This window comes from Toxorhynchites rutilus, chromosome 2 (assembly GCF_029784135.1).
Source record: "Toxorhynchites rutilus septentrionalis strain SRP chromosome 2, ASM2978413v1, whole genome shotgun sequence".
NCBI classification, from domain to species: Eukaryota; Metazoa; Arthropoda; class Insecta; order Diptera; family Culicidae; genus Toxorhynchites; species Toxorhynchites rutilus.
The window spans coordinates 89,676,199-89,700,739 of NC_073745.1; the positions used below are offsets into that span (position 1 = coordinate 89,676,199).

The window sequence follows — 24,541 nt, forward strand, 5'->3', positions numbered from 1 at the left end:
GCATCTGTTAAAAAAGAAGGAGGAGATAATCAAATTGTTTTTGAAACAAAATGTTGTCTTCGGTGAAGTGTCTGTCTTACCCGACTCAAATCTCAAAAAAAAATTGGCAGACAAAATTTAATCAACGTGTACTGATCAAATATATTCGCCACAAAACGCGACAAGCAAATATTCATTTATTGGATGCCTAAAATATTTTTTCGGCCTGTTCTTCGAACCTGTCGGTACTTAGTTAGGTTCTTCTTCTCAACGTAGTATTACTTGCGTCATTTTCATTAGTACTTAGTTGAGATTTCTATGCCAAATAACACGCCATGAATGCATTCTGAGTGGCAAGCTCTAGAATACTCGTGACCACAGTGCAAGTCAGAGGAAATTTCTTTGAAGAAAAATTTCCCCGACCAGAACGGGAATCGAACCCGAACCCCCGGCATGTTAGGTTTGACGCTAACCACTCGGCCACGGGAGCACACTTACCTAACACTAACCTAACTAAGTCAGTTTGGTAGACTTAGTTAGGTTACCTTATATATTTCAATCGAATTATTTCCATATTCGATGTTTGTCATTGTTTGCCACTGTAGATAATTGGAGAGTGGCAAACAAAATACTGTTTGTACAAATTTCAAACCAAACATTATCTGTCAAATAGTGTCAAACACCTGACCTCCGGACAAACAGTGTACAGCCACCTTTATCTACATGTACTTACCAAATTACTGAAGAAGTGTTATTAAATGATAACTAAAAAAATTGTAAGATTGTACGATAAACGATATAAAAAAAAATAAACCTAGTTGTAGAATGATGGTGATAATACCCTTAGAAAAATCCTCGGTCGAAAACTACTAAAGGGTGTGTCACATCAAATTGCATCACGGAAAAAACGCTGTAGAAATTTAATTTTTAGGAATTATATCTTCAGCTTCCGCTTATAATCAGATAAGAGTGTATAGATCACGTTGGCCATGCATCACTGTCAATTTTTCGTAAATTTGGAAAAATGACGTCGAACGAAAAAGAGCGTCGTGAATTAATCCTTTGCACTCATCTGAGAATCTGGAGTTGTAACATCGGGACATCGGTAAGATGCTGGGAATAGTCCAATCCACGGTCAGCAGAGTACTAAAACGGTTCTTCGAGAACCTAACCATCGACCGGAAGGTGAAGAACGGCAAAAATGGACGCACCGTCAGTGAAAAAGATCACAAGCGCGTAGTTAAGCAGTTTAGACGTGATCCGAGAAGTTCGGTCCGGGATGTCGCCAATAAGCTGAATTTGTCAAGTTCATTCGTCCAGCGGACCAAGCAGCGGGAGGGCCTGCGTACATACAAGGTTCAGAAGGCTCCTAACCGCGACGAAAGGCAAAACATGGTGGGGAAGACGCGAGCCCGGAAGCTGTACACCGAAATGCTGACGAAGCCGCATTGCCTGGTAATGGATGACGAAACCTACGTCAAAGCGGACTTTCGTCAGCTGCCGGGTCTGTTGTTCTTCTCCGCAGAGGACAAATTCAGCGTTCCGGAGGAGATTCGCAAGCAGAAACTATCCAAGTTTGCCAAAAAGTACATGGTGCGGCAAGCGCTCTGCTCTTGCGGAAAGCGGAGGGCCCCCTTCGTGATGACCGGCACGGTAAACGGGCAGGTTTACCTTAAGGAGTGCCTACAGAAGCGCTTACTACCACTATTGAAGCAGCACGAGGGCCCGACCATCTTCTGGCCGGATCTCGCTTCGTGCCACTATTCAAAGGACGTGTTGGAGTGGTACGAAGCCAACGGGGTCACCTTCGTGCCAAAGGAAATGAACCCGCCCAACGCGCCGGAGGTTCGCCCAATAGAGAAATATTGGGCGATTATGAAGCAGGCCCTCCGGAAGAACCCAAAAGTTGTCAAAACGTGTTGGAGTGGTACGAAGCCAACGGGGTCACCTTCGTGCCAAAGGAAATGAACCCGCCCAACGCGCCGGAGGTCCGCCCAATAGAGAAATATTGGGCGATTATGAAGCAGGCCCTCCGGAAGAACCCAAAAGTTGTCAAATCGGAGGCGGACTTCAAGGGAAAATGGATTTCTGTTCAAAAAAAACTACAACCTGACGTTGTACAGAACCTTATGGACGGGGTAAAGAGGAAGGTGCGAGCATACGGGCTGGGGCTCGAAGTACGAATAAAAAGAAAATGCCAAAAGTTGTTTAATAGTTTTTATTTTACTGCCTAAAATTTTCAAAAGGATCGGTCTACTGAGCGAATTTCTACAGCGTTTTTTCCGTGATGCAATTTGATGTGACACACCCTTTAAATACATTTGGTAATGCAAAATTAGTAGAATGTACAAATTTTTTGTACATATTGTCAACAAACCCGCATCCCTACCAGAGATTAGTATATTTTACTCGATAACATTAGTAAGCTTGGATATTGTCATATCTGAAAATTGGTGAGAAAAGCGCGTATTAACCATTTTCATTGTTCCCATAAGGCAATACGGAGGTATAATAAGGATATAATTCTGATACGTGCATTTTCGGCGAAAAAATGTAGCCGATATTGGGCTTCCGAATCATGGTTCTGCTTGACATATGTGTTTATTAGTACGGTCGAAAATGACTATAGATTGGTAGTATTTACCAAAAAATTCGTTATATTTACTAATGATTTCTCTCAGTGTACCACAACAGGAATGAATATCAAATAAATCACAAAACTCTCCAACAGTTAGCAAAACTCAATGAACTGGGACGGATCGTCTGGAAAAAACGTCTGTACTCGACGGCTGCACGGGCTTCTCTCCTGAAAGATGTGTTCATCGGTGCAAAACTTAAAGTAAGCATTTGTTGTACTAAATAATTTATTTACAAATTCCTATAATGTTTTTTCCTGTCGATAATAATTCCGTAGTCCTATGTTAAAAATGCAATGATGTCACTCGACTCCAGAACATCACACATCATACTAGGTTAGGAAGCTATTTTGGCAAATTGACTTAGGATTAAATATGAGCTTGAAACTCCACACTCATGAGCACATATCTATATACCTTAGAATATATTTTTTCATTGTTTTCATTCAATTTAATTAAAAAAAAAATTATTACTATTGGAAAAAATTCTATGTTTTCTACTCCATTCAAACCTCTCTAATATGACCTGACGCATGCTATTCTCCTGTTCAATATCTAGTTCAATTTTTGAAAATAGTATTTTGTAAAATTCACATTCTAATATATTTGGAAAGATGCCAAAAACAACCCATTAGAGCTTAACGTGGTTGAGTCATTTGAAGATATTTTTTTTACAAAAACATATTACACTAAGTGTGTGAATACATCGTAATGTCACCTGTTGTAATGTATGTAAGAAAACACATTGAAAACACTTTTTATCGGCTCTTAATAAATATATGAAAGATTGACCACAATACCAGAATGAGAACTTCTTGAAAAGCTAACCCACCAGTATGCTAAATAACCTACAAGCAAATATGTTAAGTAGTTCAAAATTTGATCCGCTGAAAAGGGCTACGGATTTTTAATGATCTACTGTGTTCTACCATTCGAGCACTTTCATTTGAAACCCATATTGATGGGGTTGTGAAATAATATATATGGTGCCATATTTCGGTGGAGGCCATTTTGGATTTGCATTTTTCAGAAATAACTGTGTTCTACTAGTCAATCCCTTTCAATTGATATCCATATTGATGGTATAATCCGCCGTTTTGTAGTGGCCATCTTGGATTTACGTTTTTCATAAATAACTGTGCTAGTCAAGCCCTTTCATTTGATACCCATATTGGTTATTCAATATGGAATTATCATACAAATAATTCAAAATTTCCGATTTCCGAATTAAAATACTCCGGATAATCGAGTCCAACCTGTATAAGTTATTGTTTCCGAACATCTACAACTAAAAGATTTCAAACTTTGTGGAGTAATTTATCTCAAACGACTAAAGGTCCATTTATACGTTGCTAGTAGCTAACTTCACAGTGAGCAGCTACTGGGCCGGTGAACTCGCATGACATTTGGTTGACTCGCCTTATCCGTTCACACAGTGTAAGCTGCTGACTAGCAACTAGATACTACATCATTGGCTTACCAGGGATGCCAGATGATTTTTCAAATGTCGGAAACAGCAATCAGGTCCGAATTTGACAATTGATTGATCCGAAATCGACTTCTCTGTTGGCAGTTTTCGTCTCAGGTTTTCAGTTGCATTTATCGTTACACAATTTTATCGCGAAATACACGCTGACCGTGTATAAAAATACTTTGTGCTGAATTTATTCGAACGGAAGGTACTATTCGAAAAAGCAGAAAGGCAAAAGGATTTGGGCTAGGTATTGGATGCAAGCGAAAGGAGCAACAAAAACAATATTGAAGGAACTCTACGATGATGATCCTCTAGTGTACAGAGCAGTGTGTTGAGAGAAAAACCTGAATAAGGCGTCGTGCACAAATTACGTAACGCATGTAGGGGGAGGGGGTCGAGGTTTCGTTACTTAATGTGACATAAGGGGAGAGGGGTAGCAGTGCTCGTTACGTAACCAGATTCGATTTTTATTCTCAAATAAATTCACGCGCCATTCGATTTTGGGACCAAATGGGGTGTTTCCTGATGATTAAGCACGTATTTAAATGGGTTTAACATCAGCCAGCAAGCAAGCACCGATGGGTGCATCTCGAACAGAGTTACCATATCTACAGAATAATCTGTATTTCTACAGATTTTTTAGGCTTTTTTTAACCAAGAATCTGTAGATACAGATTACAATTTTTTTGGATTTCAAACAGAAATTAGCCTTTTTTTAAAAATAACGTTGCATTAATGGCTTGAGGTCAATAATATGTTTTCCCATCTCGTCATATATCATATATTTATTTATATAGCCGATTAATTTGCTTAGAATGAAAAATTCCTGTCCAGTCCATATCCTAGGCATTAGCTATATACACTACCATTACATTTTGGGTGTACCTGGAATATATTATATTGAAAATATTTACGTTGCCCAATGTGAAAAAGTATCCCCTGGTAACCGAATGAATTTCCATTGCACCTCAATAAAGCGATGTATTTTTACTACATATCTTTCCTGTTATTAAGTGGATACCATCAACATCGTCTCGTGGAGGCGAGCTGGCGTAGTGGTAACATCCATGCCTCTCACGCTAAAGGTCACGAGTTCAATTCTCACTCCCGACATTCTTCCAAAAATGGAAGTAAAAGTGACGAACTAGCCAAATGAGTTGAAAGTCACTATAATACAGATAAAAAAAATCAGCATCGTCTAATCAATAATTTCTATGCCAATCAATGATACTAAAGCTAAAATTATGCTTAAAAATCTGACTTATACCTGATACAGATTCCAATACAGATGTTTTTAGAAAAAGCTAAGATTTTTGTAGACCAAAAACACATATTTTGATTTTGTTTTTGCTTGATTTGTTTTTGATTTGCTAAACGAAAGCTTATTCCGTCTGTTATCGCAGGATGCTAGGGCACCTTGGTCATGCTGATGCAGTTTACTACAGTGGTCCAATGTCCGTTGCAGCTCGTTCAGGAAGACACTGTTTGAACGCATTTTCTCATGAGCTCGATTTTAAAAGGGTGAGTAAGCTCCCTAAATTCGAGATTATTCAGTTTCAACGAACAATCAAGCCAGTAATCATAACTAATTTGGATGGAGGACCAGAATCTGTTTCAAAAAGGTGATACACCAAGTTTTTTTTACCACGCGGTTCTTTTACGAGTTTTTTATGAGCTTTTTTCTACGCGGATTTTCCAATTAACCCGGTTTTTTACGCGAATTTTCGAATCAACGCGGATTTTCCGTTCAACGTGGTTTTTTTACGAAGTACGTATCTCCCGCGTAGAAAAAAATTTGGGTGTAGATATTTTCGATTTATCATTTTAATCAAATGCTCCAGGACGCAGTGTCGAATTCGTCGCAGGATCGTTGAAGTCGGATGGCTGCTCTTACCCGAGAGTTAGTAGGTTCAATACATCCTCATGGTTATGAGGGATCTCAACTGGAAACGAAACATTTTAAGTATGCAGGGTAATCTTTAGCTGATGTGTGAAATAATCTAGCGATCGATGGATGATCCCTCAAAGCAGAATATATTGAGTTCGCAAACTCCAAATTCAATGAAGCAGAATTAGCAGGATATTAAACCGAGTGGTTTGCTCGTCATGTGAGAACATCCCAGGGCCTTTTGAAAGAAGTGAAATGTAACGACAGGAACTGTTGCATTGAACCAAGGAATAGTTACATTTGTGTAAATCAACATCAATTTATATCAGTTCATGTTCCTCTCAGCTTAACGTCAGATGGATTGAAAGCACCAATCCCAACCGATGTCAGCATTAATTTTCCGTTTATGTTTGTTCAAAATTCTATGAACTTGTCGAAAGTTCTTCCTACTTGCATAGAAGGAACTTCCGTAAGAACATTTGGTTCCGACAGATATCTATTTTTTTATGTTGAACGAACGATTTTTGATTTTGTGTAAAGATTAGCGTTACATAACATAAGGGGCGTTACGTATTTTGTGCACGAGGCTTAAGTGGAAACACTATTGGATTTCATTGGTCCAAAAATACAACGCCAAGATACACTAATGAGGGATGCTATACCTGCAAGAGTGAAATTAAAAACGACATTGATGTGCCTCTCTTCTGGAATATCGTTCAGATTGTTGTCGATATATTTTAGAATCTCGAAAGCATCCATAGCTAAGGTAATTTCGGAAGCATGTGATGCTATAAATGGTAGTCTAAAAGATTTTTTTAAATTTTATTTATTTCGCCTTGCCAGCAGCAGATGAATGAAAATGTACTTTTTTAAATCAAATATGTATTCTGTTTCTTAGGACAATACTTTTTTTTTGCAAAATTTGAATGAATTTTGAATGAAAATTGTGCCTGATAATGATTCTATATTAGAGATTCTGTGTGCCCCGGTAGCGTGCAAAACAAAACAACAACGATTTCGTTTAGAGACTATGGGGGTTTTATTTGTTTTTCCAATAATTTTGAAGTCTATAAATATCTTCGCATATTTTCAAATATCTTAAAAATAGAGACATTTCTTTACATTTGCCATCCCTGAATCGAACGCTAAATTCTGTTTTTGACGTTTTGAGGGATGCGAGTGCGAGTAAATTCAATAAACTTTGAAGTAGCTCGCAAGCCGGATCACTTGTTCAACAACAATATCACACTAGCTGACATGATGTGTTCACACTGTGTGAGTAGCTGCTCTGCAGTAACTGACTAGACCGACTCGTATGCTTACTCGCACCGTCTGAGCCCGGTTTAACGAATATGTCAATTGAAGCCCCTTCATCTTCCTTTTGCCCCCAACAACCGACTTTTGTTCCACCTCTCTGTCACAGAAACAGTCATAACAATACCGATACTCCGAAACAACCAATCAAATGAAATGATCTCGCACGAATTCACTGGATGCGAACGCTTCTTCAGGCGATACCGAAGCCGCTAAAGTAGCATTGTAAAACAGGTTCCATCTTCATAAAATTCTTCTCCGACACCGCAATAAAACTGCATACAAAAGAGCACCCTTTAACGCCTTCTCCCTGTCTTTTCCCTCCCGCCCCGCTGGCGAATAGCGTGTGAGTGGCGGTGTCGACCCCATAAACAACTCCGAAACATTGTTGTCGAATGAATCATGTTTTCATTTGATTCCGTACGAATCCAAATCCCGGCAGCAAAACATAGCTGTCATTGTCATTGTGATACTAACTCGAGAGTGCATTTCCCTTATGTACTTCCGGCCGAAATGTGAACCGACTGCTGCTGTTGCTGCTGCTCCTGTACAACTCGTTAATATTGTTGTTGAACAAGCTCATTGGGCTAAAATGTAAGTACATTTAGCTGGAATGGTAGAAGATTTCCAAAGCCCCGGTACCGCCAGCGCTCGGAGTGTCTCAGACTCGGTGAAGAAATATTGCCAACGCCGTAAATTTCCCACACACAGCAGCTGAAACAGCAGCGGTAAAATAGGCTTACCTTCATTCCTCGTTTCGGAGTAACGGAGCTGCCAGGATATTGCACCCCGCCCCGTTTCAAGGACTCGACGACACACGGGCAAATTTGTCGTTGTGCTCGTTCCAGTTTATCATTACTCCTTGCCTCCATACACCCACCCACCCAACGATGACGGCCCACATTTCTATGCTACAACATTATCGGGGCATCCGTGCTTTGTCCAGACGCCATCCAGTCGAAATGAATCCCAACCAACCCAACAACTGCGCTGCGTCTGCCGGTGTGTTTATTGCTCGCGATGGTAGCTCCGCGGGAATCCACCGGAATTTGTGCATTATGAATGATCATGCTATTGGATCCGTTTTTCGCACGCCGACCTTCTGCCGAAAAAGCGATGTGTTGGTATTTGCGACGATCTCCCGTGGAGAGACGCGGTGGCTGCCGGGGGGCCAAATTAGGCAACCCAGCTGTGTATGCAATGCGTTTATTTGATTTGTCGGTTGCCGAGCGCAGAAGTCCTGTTGGCCAGCATGCACACATACGCGCACACCAAACAAACATGATCGAATCATAATTTATCCATGGAATTGTTTTGGATAGCAACATACATTATATGGGACACAGCGGTCCAGTTCCGGACAAACATTTATTCTGTGCGGCTGTTTATTAGTGCCGACAGAGTTAAAATCAATTAGCTGTGGTTAAATATGCAAAACAATGGAAATCACCGACCATTCAGAGTTGAAATGGATTCACCTAGTGGATGGTGGTGGATAACGGCACTAACTGAAAGTTTTCCCGGCAACCTTTCCGCGGAAAGTCCGAATAACCGACCTCAATTAGTCGGTTCTCGCTCTGGTAACCACGCTGTAAGGACTAGAATCCCCCAAATTAGTATGAATGGAGCTTGACAAAAAATGAAGAGTCGAACGCTGGTCCCAAAAACTGCTTTCAACCGAGATGAGAAAAAGTTACATAACACAGAAACTGCTCCGACTAGGTCAAAGTGTCATTCGAATTGTCGTCTCAGTTGGAACGGGAGATAGTTCCCAGTTTTATCCTGCTTCATATTGCGGCATCGGAGTGAACCAAAAAAAAAAGGGATAGAAGACCAACCTGGGAACAAGTGTCACCGGATTACCCCGGCTCACCGTCAATTGGAATAATTAACATCGTTGCAATCAAGCAATTTGCCAGTTTTACAATTTCCTAGGCGTGGAATTGCCCGTGTCCTGTGCTTCCTTTTTTTCACCTTTAGCGCAGTGCTATCCATTTGATGTTTTTTTTGTGCTCGAGACATGATTGTGCCTTTTCGAAACTGTCGCGAAAAAGGAAGAGGGTCGGGAGGAAAACCTTTTCTACTGCTACAGTGACGACGGAAGGAAGGAAGTTAATTGAAAATCGAAAAATGAACGATACTTTGTTATGTACCAAATGATGACACTTTTGTTGGGGGGAAATAAAGTCGTCCAATTCGAGTGACGCGCTCTTGAGTGTTGTTTATCAAAAAATAGTTTTTCAAAATAAAAAATTGAAATATATAGGATCGAAATCATTCTCGATCAAGACACACCCATCCCGTTTCATTTAGCACCTGGTGTTTCTCTTTTTGCTAGAGTATTAGGGTCAAAATTCAGTTTTCTCTTCAAAACATAATCCAACAAATTTTTATAGGTCATATTTTGCTTTCTGGCAATGAATTATTAGACAAAATAATTCAAGTGAATCAGAACTTTTAAAAAGAACCACCACTCCACGTCATACAGATCCAATTTTCGATGAAAAACTTCACGTTAATTTTCATCCTGGTAAAATAAATCGATCGTTACTTTCGTTATTGGACAGTTGAATAACGTGAGCAGAAAAAAATGTTTTGCAGAACCAGCTAACGATTTCGTTGTTGCACTTCAGAGGAAAACAGGATTTCAATTGAAATACGCTACAAACGTCGGATTCTCATCGATCGCATATAACCTTCAAATGCAGACTTTTTCCAAAGCGTCTATAACTGTAAGTCACCGCAAAACAACGAAGCCTTAACACACGTTCTCACCATCGACCTGAATCTTCTAGTTTTAACCCTCCTGTACTCGCGTGCAAAATCATAACACGTATACACGCGCACGGTGTCACAGACCGAAAATTGAACTTCTCTGTAATGTTGCCATTGTGTATTTTTCAGGCTTTATTGGCATTTATTTCAAGAAGAGGGTATGATTGAATGAAAAAACTCCAAAAAATATGTTTTCTTCATCTTTATTATGTTTTAATAGTTATTTTATTCAGCCTCCTCAAAATAGAGTAATTTTTGATACTCCAACACAAATAACGAATTTCGAATTTTTCACTGTTATTAATTAAAAGTAAGCAACTGAATATAATTCATGGAAGTAGAAAGAGCTATAAAATAACATAAAAACGTATCAATCGATTGTGGTTTTATTGAGGCATAAAAAGATCATATAAAAGGATTTCTAGGAACTTGCTTTTCTTTTTCTTGTTTTCTTGTCGATATTGTCCATTATTAGGCTTTTAGGCAGTAAACGTCCTTGATTTTTTTGGCAAAGCGAAAAAGAAACCCCAATTGTGAAGTGGCTTTAGATACAGCATATGTGACGTGATCTTTAAAACTCATTTTAGCGTCGATCAGAATCCCCAAGTCCTTCGCGTTTGAGTTGTACGCCTGCCAATGTGTAGTCAAAACAGAAGAGTGTGTGTTTACACCCGAATGAAATAACGGAGCACTTCGACACGTTAAGCGACATACGGTTCGTTAGACACCATTCGGCAAAAGCTTCCAATTGTTGTTGCAGGAATAATGCGTCTCGCGGTTGCTGTATCACGTAGTAGAGCTTCAGGTCATCGGCATACGAGAGTTTCAGACATTTCATCGTGAAGTTGACATCGTTCATGTACAGCAGGAACAAAAATGGTCCTAGGTGACTGCCCTGCGGAACACCAGACCAAACCGGAAACGGTGATGAAACATGATCTCCAATTTTGACTGCCATGCTACTACCAGTTAGATACGATTGGATCCAGATGACCATTTGGTTACTCATTCCAAGTTTGTCAAATTTAGCTACTGCTATTCGATGATTCATCTTATCAAACGCTGCGGATAAGTCGGTGTAGATAGCGTCTACTTGTAGTCCATTCTCAATTTGATGTATCACGAACGAGGTGAAGCACGTCAAGTTAGTGGTCGTGGAACGCTTAGGCATAAATCCGTGTTGTTCCATTGAGATATACTGAGAACACCTTTACATTAACGCCTGAAGCACGATCAGCTCAAACAACTTTGAGGTGGCACATAATGCAGCAATACCTCGATAGTTCGAAACGCTCCGTTTGCAACCTTTCTTATATACTGGAAAAACATACGACTGTTTCCAGCATCTCGGGAATACACAGGAAGATAAGGACAGATTGAACAGTGTCGCTAGAGGTGACGCAAGTGTATCTACACAACCTTTCAAGACGAGTGATGGAATGCCGTCCGGACCACATCCTGTGGAGGTTTTCATGTTCTTAGTTGCTGCAATTACCATATCGTCAGTGATAACAAAATCCAGCTCAGAAGCAAGAAGTCGAGGTACGTTTCTTATGCATTATATTGAATGAATATTCCACGCCACTAACATTATTTTATTCATTTCATTCAACAATATTCTAGAATATGAAAAAAGGCACTTGTCCAAAAAAGATACTCCTATACTCGCGTCGGTTTGTCGGACCGAAAAAGTTAAAGAAAGGGGAACACGTCCCCTTTGTACCAACACATGCGATACGCTAAACGATGACGAACGACGAATAACGAAGCTAGAGAGAATCGCAAAGTCGTAGTGTTGATATTTTCTGAGAAATGAACGAATTATTGATTTCTCGGTCTGACAGACCAATGCGCGAGTATAGGAGTGTTAAGCATAACAGAGTATGACGTCATGTCTTCACAAACTCGGCGTTTCTAAAGGAGACGGAACAATCTCCCACCAATTTTCCTGGAAGAGTGTGCGACTTGTTTGACGAGAAAATATTCCTTTATGTATAGAATTATGGTTAATGAAGAGGTCTTCCTTTGTGTATAGAAGACCACTTGAATTAGCCCAATTAAAAAAAAATCAAACGCTAATTCATGCCTCGAAACTATCGGGAATATCCATTTTTAACACCCTTGGAAATGTTTTCGATAATAATTGTACACAACCATCATATCGGAGCATAAGCATGGTTTCGCCTAGGAGAGACAAACTTCACAATCTCAATGCGCTACATACGATTCATCAATAAAGAATTGGGAAAATGGGAGCTACTTGCTACTGCATGACTTCGCTAAAGTATGTTATAAGATTCCATTCTCGAGAAATTGGGACACGTCAAGATTCCCTCGAGGGCATACCAGGTGCTAATTTTTCAAAAAAAATATAAATACAATACCAAAATACCGTTGACACGAATTACGCTAACATATAATTCATGCGCTCTTAATGGTGATAAAACCCTGTGTTGAGATAATCACTGCTAACTCTTAATTTTGTCTTTAGAAATCTTGAAATCTTGAGAAAGACTATTTACTGACCGCCACCGGTTAGCGAAATGCTGTTGAAAATTTAATACGTAGATGCTTTCTTCCAAAATTCAAAATACTCAAACGGGAGACAAACGACATGCATTCTCTGAGTAAGACGATGGAATTCTCCTCCATCCGACGCGACGCTTTCACCGATTTCAATACGCCTCGATTGCCGATTAGACTGCCCTGTTCCGCATCTCAGTAGAGACTCCCGACGAATTTCATGCCAGATCGTCATAAAAGTTAGCAGCACCATCTCAGATAGCAGCAAAACGTTGTGAGTGTAAACGCATGAGTCTTTTAAACAACTTTGCATAATTGAAATATTCAAAACAAAATTAGACTACTCTGTTAAAAGGGCCAACAATTTTTTCTTGATTTTTTTACAAAAAATTATGACTCAAAAACTATAATACACCCAGGTTTTTTTTTGCGTGGTTTTTTCACGAGGTTTTTTTTACGGTTTTTGCGGGTTTTTTTACGAGGTACGTATCCCCCGCGTAAAAAACCTAGGTCACGCTCTTAACTATATTTTTACTAGAGAATATTAACATGTTTCCTTAATTCTATGGTTAATAAAATAGGAAACCGATTACTCGCGGTCGACTCGTGTTTAGAAGGGTGCCACAGGTTAGCAGAGCATGTATATCGCGATAATTTATTCATACAAATGTTACGAATTAAACATTAATAGTAATTTTCCAAAGAAAAACATGAAAAAGATGATGTTCGAAAAACTTTTTCCTTGTAGAAGTACCCATCTTGTGATGTTTGGGCGACTTGTTGGAAATTGTGTATGAGTTAAAAAAATATATATATAGATATTTTAGTGCCGCGCAGTTCTTAAAATGTTCAGAAAAAAGATCACCAATATCAACACATATGATAAATACTCAAACAAAAAAATATACGGGAAAGGGGGCAGTTTCGGACAACTCTTGTAAAAATTAAGTGGTACAATTTTCAACCAAATTAAAAATATAAGTAAGTTAACAGCCCTTCCACCAACAGCTGTCATATGGTTTGACATCTCCTGGTCGTTTATTACTTACGAAAACAAGACAGTTCCCTTTTTCATATACGTTTCTAAACTTTTGAGCTTGAAGTTGTAAGTATTTCCCTAATTCCTTTGTGAACGATTTAGAAATTTAAGTACACCACCTCAGTTAGTAAGTAATATGAAATGAAAAAACGTGCATACAACAGGGAAATAAAGGTCTATTTATTAGATAAAATTATGATTTGTATTCGGATGGTGGTGGGGCACTTTCGGACACTGTTTAATACCTCATAAAGTTTGTGTCTGATTATTGTTTACTAACAAACATCAATTTAGTCCGATTCGCAGACCTAATGATGGTGCGAAACTACAAAAAGAAAACTGATAGAACCAGCACCAACGAAGATGAGAAGGAAAGAGCTATCAAACAAGTTTCGAATAGAACGTTTTCATGATTCTAGCTCACAGGTTCATTGTCTTTGCTAATTTCTCAACTAACGGTTACATAACGAGAAAACTGTTTCTCAATGTTATGGAACATTTGAAAAAGGTGGCAAAAAGCAACGTAAACGAATCAATTTCAGATAATCAAAAATCAATCAAAAAACCATTGCAATTTGGAAACAATAAAATATTACCGAGAAAAGTGCAAAAATCATGTATCCTCTCCACCCTATATCACAAATCGCTTACCGCTGGATGTTTCAGTTAAGGGCCCTTTCAAGCAAAAGCTCTCAGTTTCCCAGAACGATTGGCTACTCAACCATCCTGAAAAAACTATTTCTATACACGACCTTTCAGGTATAGTTGCATCGGCTCATAATGCTTCTTTCAATCTGAGTAATATCCTAGCTGGATTCAAAATGACAGGTTGCTATCCATTCTCAAGAAAGGTTTTTTCGGACAAGGATTTTGAATGCACAAATGATTTCTCCTACTGGAGAGGAGGTAGCAACTGACTCATCGGGTAATCGGGCTGCAAAGCATTGCGTCTACAACACAGATAGATTTTACTTTCGCAACTTTGTCCTCGGAAAATGTTGAGCCTTTTTCAAAAACTTCACCGCGGAAAACCACTACTCGAAAACGGAAGAAAGCAATATCACGAATTTTTACTGACTCTCACTGCAAGCAGTTTCCTTTCAGACAAATACTGATGAACAGAAAAATGCAGAATATGCTGGAAATAAGAGGAAACGGAAGTAATTGTAGAAAAAAATAAAATTTATCTTTTTTTTGTTGTCCGAAAGTGCCCCAGGGCTGTCCGACCCCACACATGGGGCACATTCGGACAAAAAAACGATTTTCAAAAATTCGAATAATCGCATCAACACACACCTCTAATACGCTCATATGATACATTGATGTCCAAATGACAACCAGGATGAATTCAGGATTTTTTTCTAAGTTTACAAAAAAATATTAAAAACCAAGGAAAAAAAGTGTCCGAATGTGCCCCCCTCTCCTCTACACATTGAAATATAAGCTAAAACTGTAGTGGGTCTCAAAATTGTAAAAAAAATAATTAAAATTTATATCAAAAAATTCGCACATATCTAGAAAAGGAGCAGGATCAAAATTAAATACGAAACAGAGTAGTAGTGAATCTCTTAATCCCTCAAAAAATGTTCAATATTTCAAGATTTTTTTTTTACTATTTAAATTTTTGAATTTTTGGTTTTCATAATATTTCTCGACCATCATAAATAAACTACACCATAATAAGACGCGCTTTCAGTATTTTTTTCAAATTTTTATCTACACCCAAACTAGCGTTGGCAGAGAACATTTCATCTTTGGCAGAAAAGATGCCATTTCCTGTGCATGAGACTCAAATGCGCAAATAACGAGAATGCAAATGTTACTTTACAGGATCACGCTATCCATATAGCTGCCAGCGCTATTATAAAGAAGCGTGATAATATTAAACCTCATCATAAAATGAAGTTGGAAAGTGTTTTCTAAGACGATAAAGAAGAACATGAACGAGAATATATCTTTCTCTGTCTGGGCCGTGTATTTGGCAAATTATACGAAAAGCTTTCATATGCTTTCATTTAAATGTGTCTCCTGTTTCGCTTGCTCATATTGGCTCTAGCATATATATTATACAAATGATATACATGTATTGGGGAGTAGAATATTTTATGTTATCTTTCAGCTCATTTAGTGTAATAAATCGGGATGCCAGAACATGTGCTAAAAATTAACTTTGGGTGTAGAAGCTATTGAGAATGGCGTGAAAAACATTCAAAAGTACATTTTTGAACATAGATCCTATGTTGAACCTCATTGGGGCTCAAAAACATAGTTAAAATTTGTTATTTAGTACCCTATACAATATTTTCCATAGAGCGGGTGATTTGGTTTGGGAACACTTTTTACGTCCATACCCGGCCAGGCCCTTTGCTCTGAAAAAAATTGTTAACAAAATTATCAACCGAGTTTTTAAGCAATTATCGAAAACGATATGTTAAGGAAATCTGAAAATGTATGATTCTGACGCTTCTGCTTGGTTAAAAAGTGTTAAATTCAGAATGGTCTTACATCAACTGGACAGTGAAAATAATTAAGGTTTGATTCTTTCGAATTGTATTGGTACACCCATACCTCGCTATACGGCCGCTCTTTATACGGCATTTCGCTATAACGGCTCTCTTCAATTATGGCACGTTTTCGATTTACGGCCTAAAATGTCTCGTTATAACGGTAAAAAAAAACTTTTGAGGATTGTTTCAAAAATTCCTTTTGCACAGAAGTGGAAAAATATTCGCGCGACAATAACTTTATTTTATGTATGTATGTTGTATTATATGTAATGTATGTTTTATGTTTATGCTACGTATGTATTTTTGATTTGAATGAAATAAATTTAAATGAATTTAATTTTTAATTCAAATCAAATAAAACTAAAAAGATAAAATGCATTTTGAATGATAATCCATGTTACAAATTTAACAAATTTGGAACTGATCTGATTGAATTTGCATGAATTTGTATTAGAATAATTGATTCCTTATACGGCTTTTCGCTTTGCGGCCAAATTTCGTGGAACGTATCTAGGCCGTAGAGCGAGGTATGGGTGTATTAAATAAACGCTACTTAAAGTGCTAAATAATGTATCAAAACGTTGACTCTAAACTCTAGTTACACGCGTTACTTTGCGATATATTGAGGGTGGTCTTAACGTAGTTGGACAGTGTATAAATCGTTCATTATCCGACAGATTTGGTATCAACAACTTCATCTGTAGTAAGCGAATCGGATTCATTTTGAGACAAAGGTTGTTTATTTTTCTTTATTTGCAAATTTTGCTATTGAAAAGTCATTTTGAACTTCAAACCATTTCCGGCGCCTCATAGCTTTTGTCCAGCTCAGTTCAACCCTCGTCGCGCGAATTGCTCCCCATCACACGTACCCGTCCTGGAATGGAATCAACAGCGTAAGTAATTTGCTAGCGCCGTGAAGAATAAACAAGGGGCGAAGTTGGGCTTCACACGCCATCTTTACGCTACCGGGTGTCCGTCCGCCCCCGCGGAATATGAACTCGACGTGATGTTTTTTTTGCGTACACTGTAGAGGAGCAGCGTTCAAAGTTAGCAAGGTACGAAAAAAAAATGAAAAAATAAATAAACTGACTGTATTACGTTGGAAGCAACAATAGCGCACCGGGACGAGAGAGCTATGTTAGCTCCTAATGAGTTAGAGCTTACTTCCGGGCGCGTTGTTTATTCAGGACCACTCTCATCACACGGCGTTCACCTGACGCCGCGTAATATCCTCTCCCGCACGCAGCCTTCGCTCACCGGGGGGACAATTCACCTTCCACCGAGTCGAGTCGAGTCGAGAGTGAAACGTGAGCCCACATAGATAAAGGTGAAGCACTCCCAAGCCATTTCCCCGGAGATAGGCAAGCGATAGCTCCCCTTCACCTGACCCCTACTTCTGCTCGCAGGGAAAAATTAGGAACCGTCGAGCGCAACGAATGAATGTTTGTTTTGCTAAATTTAGTGTGAAATTGGAATGGTATCAGAGAATAAAATTAAATGGAACGAAAATTATCACATTAGCACCTTGGGATGAATGGTACGGTTGAGATTTTGAGGGAAGCCACCGAGTCGGAGTTGGATAGCTCGATGTTATGGTCTAATAATGGGCCCAAATGAGATCAAAAGCGGGTCCTCGAATTAGACATAATCCATTGAATTTGCGTTTTATGAAACGGTTACTGCTGTTTAATCCCGAAGGGACGAGCTGTCCGCATTCAAATCGTTATTCGGATGATTCATAATTCGCTGGGAACCTGTGCAACGTAAATCCAACGGGTTCCCGTCAGGCGGATCCATTTATCGTTAGCCTTTATTGTTTTGTGTTATTTTCACGTCCAAAAAGGGATGTTCCAGCCAGCAGGTACCACTCTACTAGTGGAACATCGTTTCTGCTCACTGCTGGGACTGAAAAGAGTGAAAGTGGCTGACAGGTGCCATTTGGTGGGGGAGTTCCAACCTCCCAACTCCTCCACCTCTAGGGTGCCAAAGACAGACAACGCATCACTTCGAAAAATGGCTGCTGCTGCAAACAATTGAATGCAGACCGGCTGTTCGCTAATGGTTGTACGAGCTCTTTATTTGCATAAAATTTGAAAACAATATGAAAATCAGTAGAAACTGTCATGCTAAGAGTAACGGAGCCAACAAGCGCCCAGGAAAGAAATGCAGAAAAAAAAGTGCGCCACCGAAGAGGAAAAAGCAGAATGTCGAGGATGCACTTTTGTTTTGGATGGCGCCCTTTGAAGAGAGTGGAACGTAATGAAATTGCATTCAAAATAGGAACATTTCAGAGTGAGCGGTGCCAGCTGCTGCTGTCTATCCGCACCGTGAACGTTATTCAACTTTTGATTACGATTCACGTTCCCTCCCTTCCCTGGCAACAGCCACCCCGTCAATCCACACCGTCTTGTGGTGGAATCGGTTTCGAGACCACTCGAAATGCACAACGTTTTCCCCCTGTTCGGGAAGGAAGCTTCCACGTGTGCGATAGGATTTCCGTCTCGAAATGCACGTCGGCGAGAAGTGCCTTTGCGTTGTTCCTGCTCCACAAAAAAAGATGCAACACGAACGCGAAAGAAAACGCGAAATTCGCGTCAGATAAGACATTGTTATTTCTAGAGCCCGGTTGTGAGTTCGCGTCATAGCGCCTGTGTGGGTGGGGAACATCGAAAGCCAATGATTACACTCCGTCTGAAACATATACACACACACACACGTACTCGCTCGTCTCGTTCTGGAAAACAGAATTCAGACGAAATTGGCAAACAGAAGAAAAAAACAACTATTGCGTCTTGGCTTGAGCGATGTCGGCTGTCAGACTCATCATCAACCTTTCGCCCTCCCACCCTAGCCACCCCGACGGAGTTGCTGCTGCTGATGCTGGGTGGTCAGATAAAGATGTAGCACTCAGAGAGTTCTCTCTACTTGGCGAGAGCTGCATATCAAATTCGAGGGTGGTGCAGCCTCTTCACGGGGTTTGGGATAGAAAGACAAATTCGAAAGTTTGTGAAATTTATTGTGAATTTCTGTTTTCCCTTAGAGCCAGCGGGAACCCGTCTCCTACTAAGGCGAGGCTGATCCGTTTCTTATTTGGACGATTTTCTATTTCCATTTCGAGTCATTGATTTCCATTTGATTTAGCTCGAGTGGAAATACAGTATCATAGATCACCATGAGCGAATGTCTGAAAGAGCGTCGGAAGGGTTAAAAAAAAGAACCGTTTTGAAGATTTCAATGTGGTTGAATCGGGATGAGAGTGGAGTTCAGGTTACAGTACTTGGGTCATTCGATTGTGATTCTATCTTAGTCACATTCAGTTCGTCTATAGCTAAAATGCTACAAGTCCGAGTGTGTATGTAACAAACATCATCGTATTTTGGTAGTTTAATTTATACTCTGTAAAAGGTGTGTCACATCAAATTGCATCACGGAAAAAACGCTATAGAAATTTAATTTTTAGGAATTATATCTTCAGCTTTCGCTTATAATCAGATAAGAGTGTATAGATCACGTTGGCCATGCTTCACTGTCAATTTTTCGTAAATTTGGAAAAATGTCGTCGAACGAAAAAGAACGTCGTGAATTAATCCTGCGCACTCATTTCGAGAATCCGGAGTTGTCACATCGGGACATCGGTAAGATGCTGGGAATCGTCCAATCCACGGTCAGCAGAGTACTAAAACGATACTTCGAGAACCTAACCATCGACCGGAAGGTGAAGAACGGCAAAAATGGATGCTCCGTCAGTGAAAAAGATCACAAGCGCGTAGTTAAGCAGTTTAGACGTGATCCGAGAAGTTCGGTCCGGGATGTCGCCAATAAGCTGAATTTGTCAAGTTCATTCGTCCAGCGGACCAAGCAGCGGGAGGGCAGGTTTACCTTAAGGAGTGCCTACAGAAGCGCTTACTACCACTATTGAAGCAGCACGAGGGCCCGACCATCTTCTGGCCGGATCTCGCTTCGTGCCACTATTCAAAGGACGTGTTGGAGTGGTACGAAGCCAACGGGGTCACCTTCGTGCCAAAGGAAATGAACCCACCCAACGCGCCGGAGCTTCGCCCAATAGAGAAATATTGGGCGATTATGAAGCAGGCCCTCCGGAAGAACCCAAAAGTTGTCAAATCGGAGGCGGACTTCAAGAGAAAATGGATTTCTGTTCAAAAAAAAAACTTCAACCTGACGTTGTACAGAACCTTATGGACGGGGTAAAAAGGAAGGTGCGAGCATACGGGCTTGGGCTCGAAGTATGAATAAAAAGAAAATGCCAAAAGTTGTTTAATAGTTTTTATTTTACTGTCTAAAATTTTCAAAAGGATCGGTCTACTGGGCGAATTTCTACAGCGTTTTTTCCGTGATGCAATTTGATGTGACACACCCTTTATATTGCTCTCGATTTTTGGACATTCGTTATGTCAGGGCTTTAATTTTCACCGAAAGACAATTCTTAGCCATTTGAAAATGATATCCGGAATAGCATTAGTTCAGCTGGCTGATTAAGGAATCACAATATTTGATAATTTTTTGCTGAAATTCAGACTGTATTTCATTGATAGCGTGTCAAATGCACACCCGTACGAAATGATTTGTTCGCGAACTTTTTTCAAAAAATCAATTATTCCATCGCAGTGCGGCATGTTGCTCGGGCATGTCGAAACCACAGCTCTCAGGATGCTCAACTTGGAGCAATAAAGTTGGTGATCATAATCTTGTACTGCCCATGTTTGTAATAGGAGACGTAAGCGACAAAATGAACAAAATCGACTTTTTCGCCGTTATGCATTCTACGCAATGTGATAAGTTTGCTCAACATGCAAACAAACATTTTTTGTTCGAAAACATTTGAGTTTTCGAAAAATCACCGAAATCATATTCTTTGTAGAGTCCAAACATGCCTTTCATGATAGTGTCTAATTACTTAATGTTTCCTATAAGATGAATATAAGAAACCATTGAAATGATGCTCATATAATTACTATTTTCTGTACACTGCACTTTTTTAATATTATAATTACCTGAATTTCTGTATTTGAATCTTCAAGTAGATAACGAGACAATCAGATCAGTAGTAAAATTGAAATAATATTGGTTCTTAGCATTATAACTCCTCGAATTCGACATCGAATTATAGCACATACTCAGCAATTACTCATACCGTTGATGTAAGTCACTCCACCATCTTTATGCGATTGATCGTGATATCGGTAAATCATGTTGCTAAAATTACCAACATTGTAAATTGCTTTTACAAATTCAATTAATTGAAAAACACGAAACTGCTGTTCTTATCATATCCCAGAGTATTCAGAAAAAAAATATTATCATATACTCGCAACAAATCCAGAGCACCTTTTCCAGACATTTCACTAAATTTCTTACAAATCCATTTGATTTTATCCGATAACAATTGAAACTACCGCCGGATACGTTTTGACTATTATCGGAAATGTTAATGATAATACTACAGACAGAGCAACCTGGTGCTCACGTCTAGCTATGCGAACAAATGTTCATTGAAACAATTGATTGACCGCATAAATAGACACAAGCGTTTTGTATCGTTTGTTTCACTTCGAAAAAAATCACTGCCCAAAATGAGTTGAAATACAAGGTTTGAAAAGGGTACTAAAAAGACAACATTGTCTAATGAATTCAATGTGCCGCACAATGCAAATTCATCCATCATCAAAAATATGGAGTCGTGAAAAGGGTAAGAGTAATGGCATCAATGATGTTCAATTGGTATGTTTTGTCTGGCGATGAGATAAAAAAAAATCAATCATTTATTGAATCAAGGACTGATGGAACATTCAACAATGAAACTATGAGCCCACCCTCTCAAAACCAGCAAGCAGGTGCTTTTCAGATTATCTGTGCTGGTTTATTAACAGTCAATAAACAAATTACCCTTTTCTCTATCTAGAGAAAAACTTAACGAATGAGCTGAATTTCACACTCATTGTTTAATGTTTTTAGTTCCATGATAGTTAGACATCCATTACTTTTGTTTCTAATATAATTTGATTGTTTTGCGTGAGCTTGGGCGTTTCTCTCCTTATAGCGACATTTGAGCTCTCTATAACGACAATCTTTTATAGCGACAGTTCTCTATAACGACGGTCCCTTGCGATGTCGCTATAGAGAGCTTCCACTGTATCAAAAATGTCCTACGTACGATGACAGGAAATTTAGTGGAGAATCTGGAAAAAAAACTATTTCATCAAAATCGGATGGACTGTTCCGGAGGTAGAGCTCCCACCAGTTTGCAAAACTTAGTTTCGAGAAAAACGCGTTTTGAATGTTGGATCCGCGTTCCTTACGCAAAGACTTAGGTCCACTAATTGGCTTGTAATTTTGATACGGAGCATCTGACAAACCTGCACAAAAACTACAGAAAAGTTAACATCCCAGAGAACCCAGAGGCCATTTTTTTCAAGTTTCCATGGTGTTGTAGACTTAGATAAACTTATTTTCTCTATCCTCCGAGAGCGAGCGAGGCGAACTTGTCGAAATCACTGACTTCTTCCAATAAATGATGTACACAGATGTAGAGTTGTATGATAAGAGAGAGTTTTATTTATCCACTTCGGGCTTTTATATAATGCGATACCAATAGACAGAGGAAACAGTAGAATTCAAAATAATTCATAATATTCAAGCTTGTGTAATTTCAGTACATTGGATTGAAGGTGTTCCATACTTATAGCATGCACGGAAAAGTATTTCTGAATACATTATCGTATAAAAAATGCAATATCAAACACACAGGCCCCCGTTGAAACTCCCTAGTTTCAACACTTCGACATCCAGGTCCTCCACTTCAGTGCATCCGCATGCGAACCCTATCCTATTTTGGTTCGGTCCACACTTGGTCCTCGATTGTTCCTGGCTTCTGTGGGACGTCTATTGGGAGGATGCATACCTCGGTGACGGCGCGTTTGAACAGTCCATTTGCGGTGCGAACTAGGACTACTCTGACGTGACCATCGCTCCCTGGAAACGTTTGTACAATGCGTCCTAAGTTCCACTGTAGAGGTGGGAGGTTCTCTTGTTTGACCAATACCAAAACGCCTTCGATGGGATGGAGCTGCGTTTCGGTTTGCCATTTCGGTCGTTGATGGAGTTGACTCACGTAATCGCGGGACCACCGGCGCCAAAAATCTTGGACGGAACGTCTTAGCTCCTGGAATCGATTCAGTCGATTAAGTTCTAAATTTGATATATCTGGTTCAGGAATAGAGAACATTGGCTCTCCTATTATGAAATGACCTGGTGTCAATGCATTCAAATCTTCTGCATTGTCAGACAACTGCGTTAGTGGTCTGGAGTTTAGTATACTCTCAATTTGAGTCACAGCTGTTACCATTTCGTCAAGCCGAAGTGCTTTACTTCCCAAAATTCTACGGAAATGAAATTTAAAAGATTTTATACCTGCTTCCCACAAGCCTCCGAAGTGAGGGGAACGAGCTGGAATAAAATTAAAATTAATTCCTTGTTGTAAACAAAAACTGTTCCAAGACTCATGTTTAAATTGGTCGAGAAATTGTAAGCGAAGTTCTTTGAGCTCTCGATTTGCTCCAACAAAGGCGGTTGCATTGTCACAGTACAGGTTTACTAAACGTCCACGTCTGGCAATAAAGCGTTTCATTGCATTTATACAAGCCTGTGACGATAAATCATACACGATTTCCAGGTGGATGGCTTTCGAGACCATACAAATAAAATTCGCAACGTAAATTTTAACCGACGCACCCCGACCTACGAGTGGACGAACGAGGAAAGGTCCACAATAATCTAATCCACAGTTCGAAAATATTCGCGCTGGCGTAATCCTCACTTCAGGAAGTGGAGCCATGATTTGATTACTCATCCGAGGATTACAACGAAAACATTGGATGCATTCACGAACTATTTTTCGTGTAATCTTCCTTCCATGCAATGGCCAAAAACGTTGACGAATGGTTGATAATAATAATGTAGGACCAGAATGCAACGTTTGAAGATGAATTAACCGAGCAATTAAAAATGTAATTTTGTGGTTTGAAGGTAACAGGATCGGACATCTGGTATCCAAAGGTGCGGACAATCTTTCGAGGCGCCCTTTGATTCGAAGTAAACCAAAATCATCCAAATACAAATTTAAACCTTTCAATAGCGATTTGAAATTCATTTCAGGCTGAGTGCAGTCTTCACCTTTCATTTTATTAATTGATTTAAATTCATTCGGGAAAGAACATTCTTGTGCAACTCGAATTAATAGTTTCAGTGTAGTGTTTAACTCGTTTGGTGTTAACGGACCAGTAATTTTTAAATGCTTCTTCGAAGTATTGTAGAAAAATCTCGTACACCATGAAACGACTTTCAACAATTTCGACAGCTCCGAAAATCTTTCAAAAATGTCCCAATGCT

The 24,541-nt window shown here is 39.4% G+C and overlaps 2 protein-coding genes across 7 annotated transcripts in view; one reads left to right on the forward strand and one right to left on the reverse strand.

The window, feature by feature from the left end:
• Positions 1–24,541, forward strand: part of LOC129771653 (insulin-like growth factor-binding protein complex acid labile subunit) — a 671,410-nt gene that overhangs the window by 566,784 nt on the left and 80,085 nt on the right. The window contains exon 4 of one of the 6 annotated variants that reach the window (XM_055775521.1): positions 2,711–2,818. The exons of the other annotated variants lie outside the window; for them this stretch is intronic. The gene's annotated coding sequence lies outside the window, so the exon portion shown is untranslated. The remainder of the gene's footprint in view (positions 1–2,710; positions 2,819–24,541) is intronic. 6 annotated transcript variants of the gene reach the window in all.
• On the reverse strand, positions 22,620–23,834 carry LOC129771654 (uncharacterized). The gene is made up of 2 exons (XM_055775524.1): positions 23,564–23,834; positions 22,620–23,315 (listed from the first exon to the last, which is right to left on the reverse strand). The coding sequence occupies exons 1-2, from the start codon at positions 23,726–23,728 to the stop codon at positions 22,980–22,982; spliced, it is 501 nt and encodes a 166-aa protein (XP_055631499.1). The 5' UTR covers positions 23,729–23,834; the 3' UTR covers positions 22,620–22,979.

What these genes read in the sequence shown, in the direction of transcription:
- LOC129771654 (XM_055775524.1), bottom strand. Translation starts at nt 23,728, where the DNA reads ATGCAACCGCCTTTGTTGGAGCAAATCGAGAGCTCAAAGAACTTCGCT. An exon ending in CGGAGGCTTGTGGGAAGCAG is followed by an intron (nt 23,316 to 23,563) that starts GTATAAAATCTT and finishes AATCGATTCCAG; the next exon opens with GAGCTAAGACGTTCCGTCCA.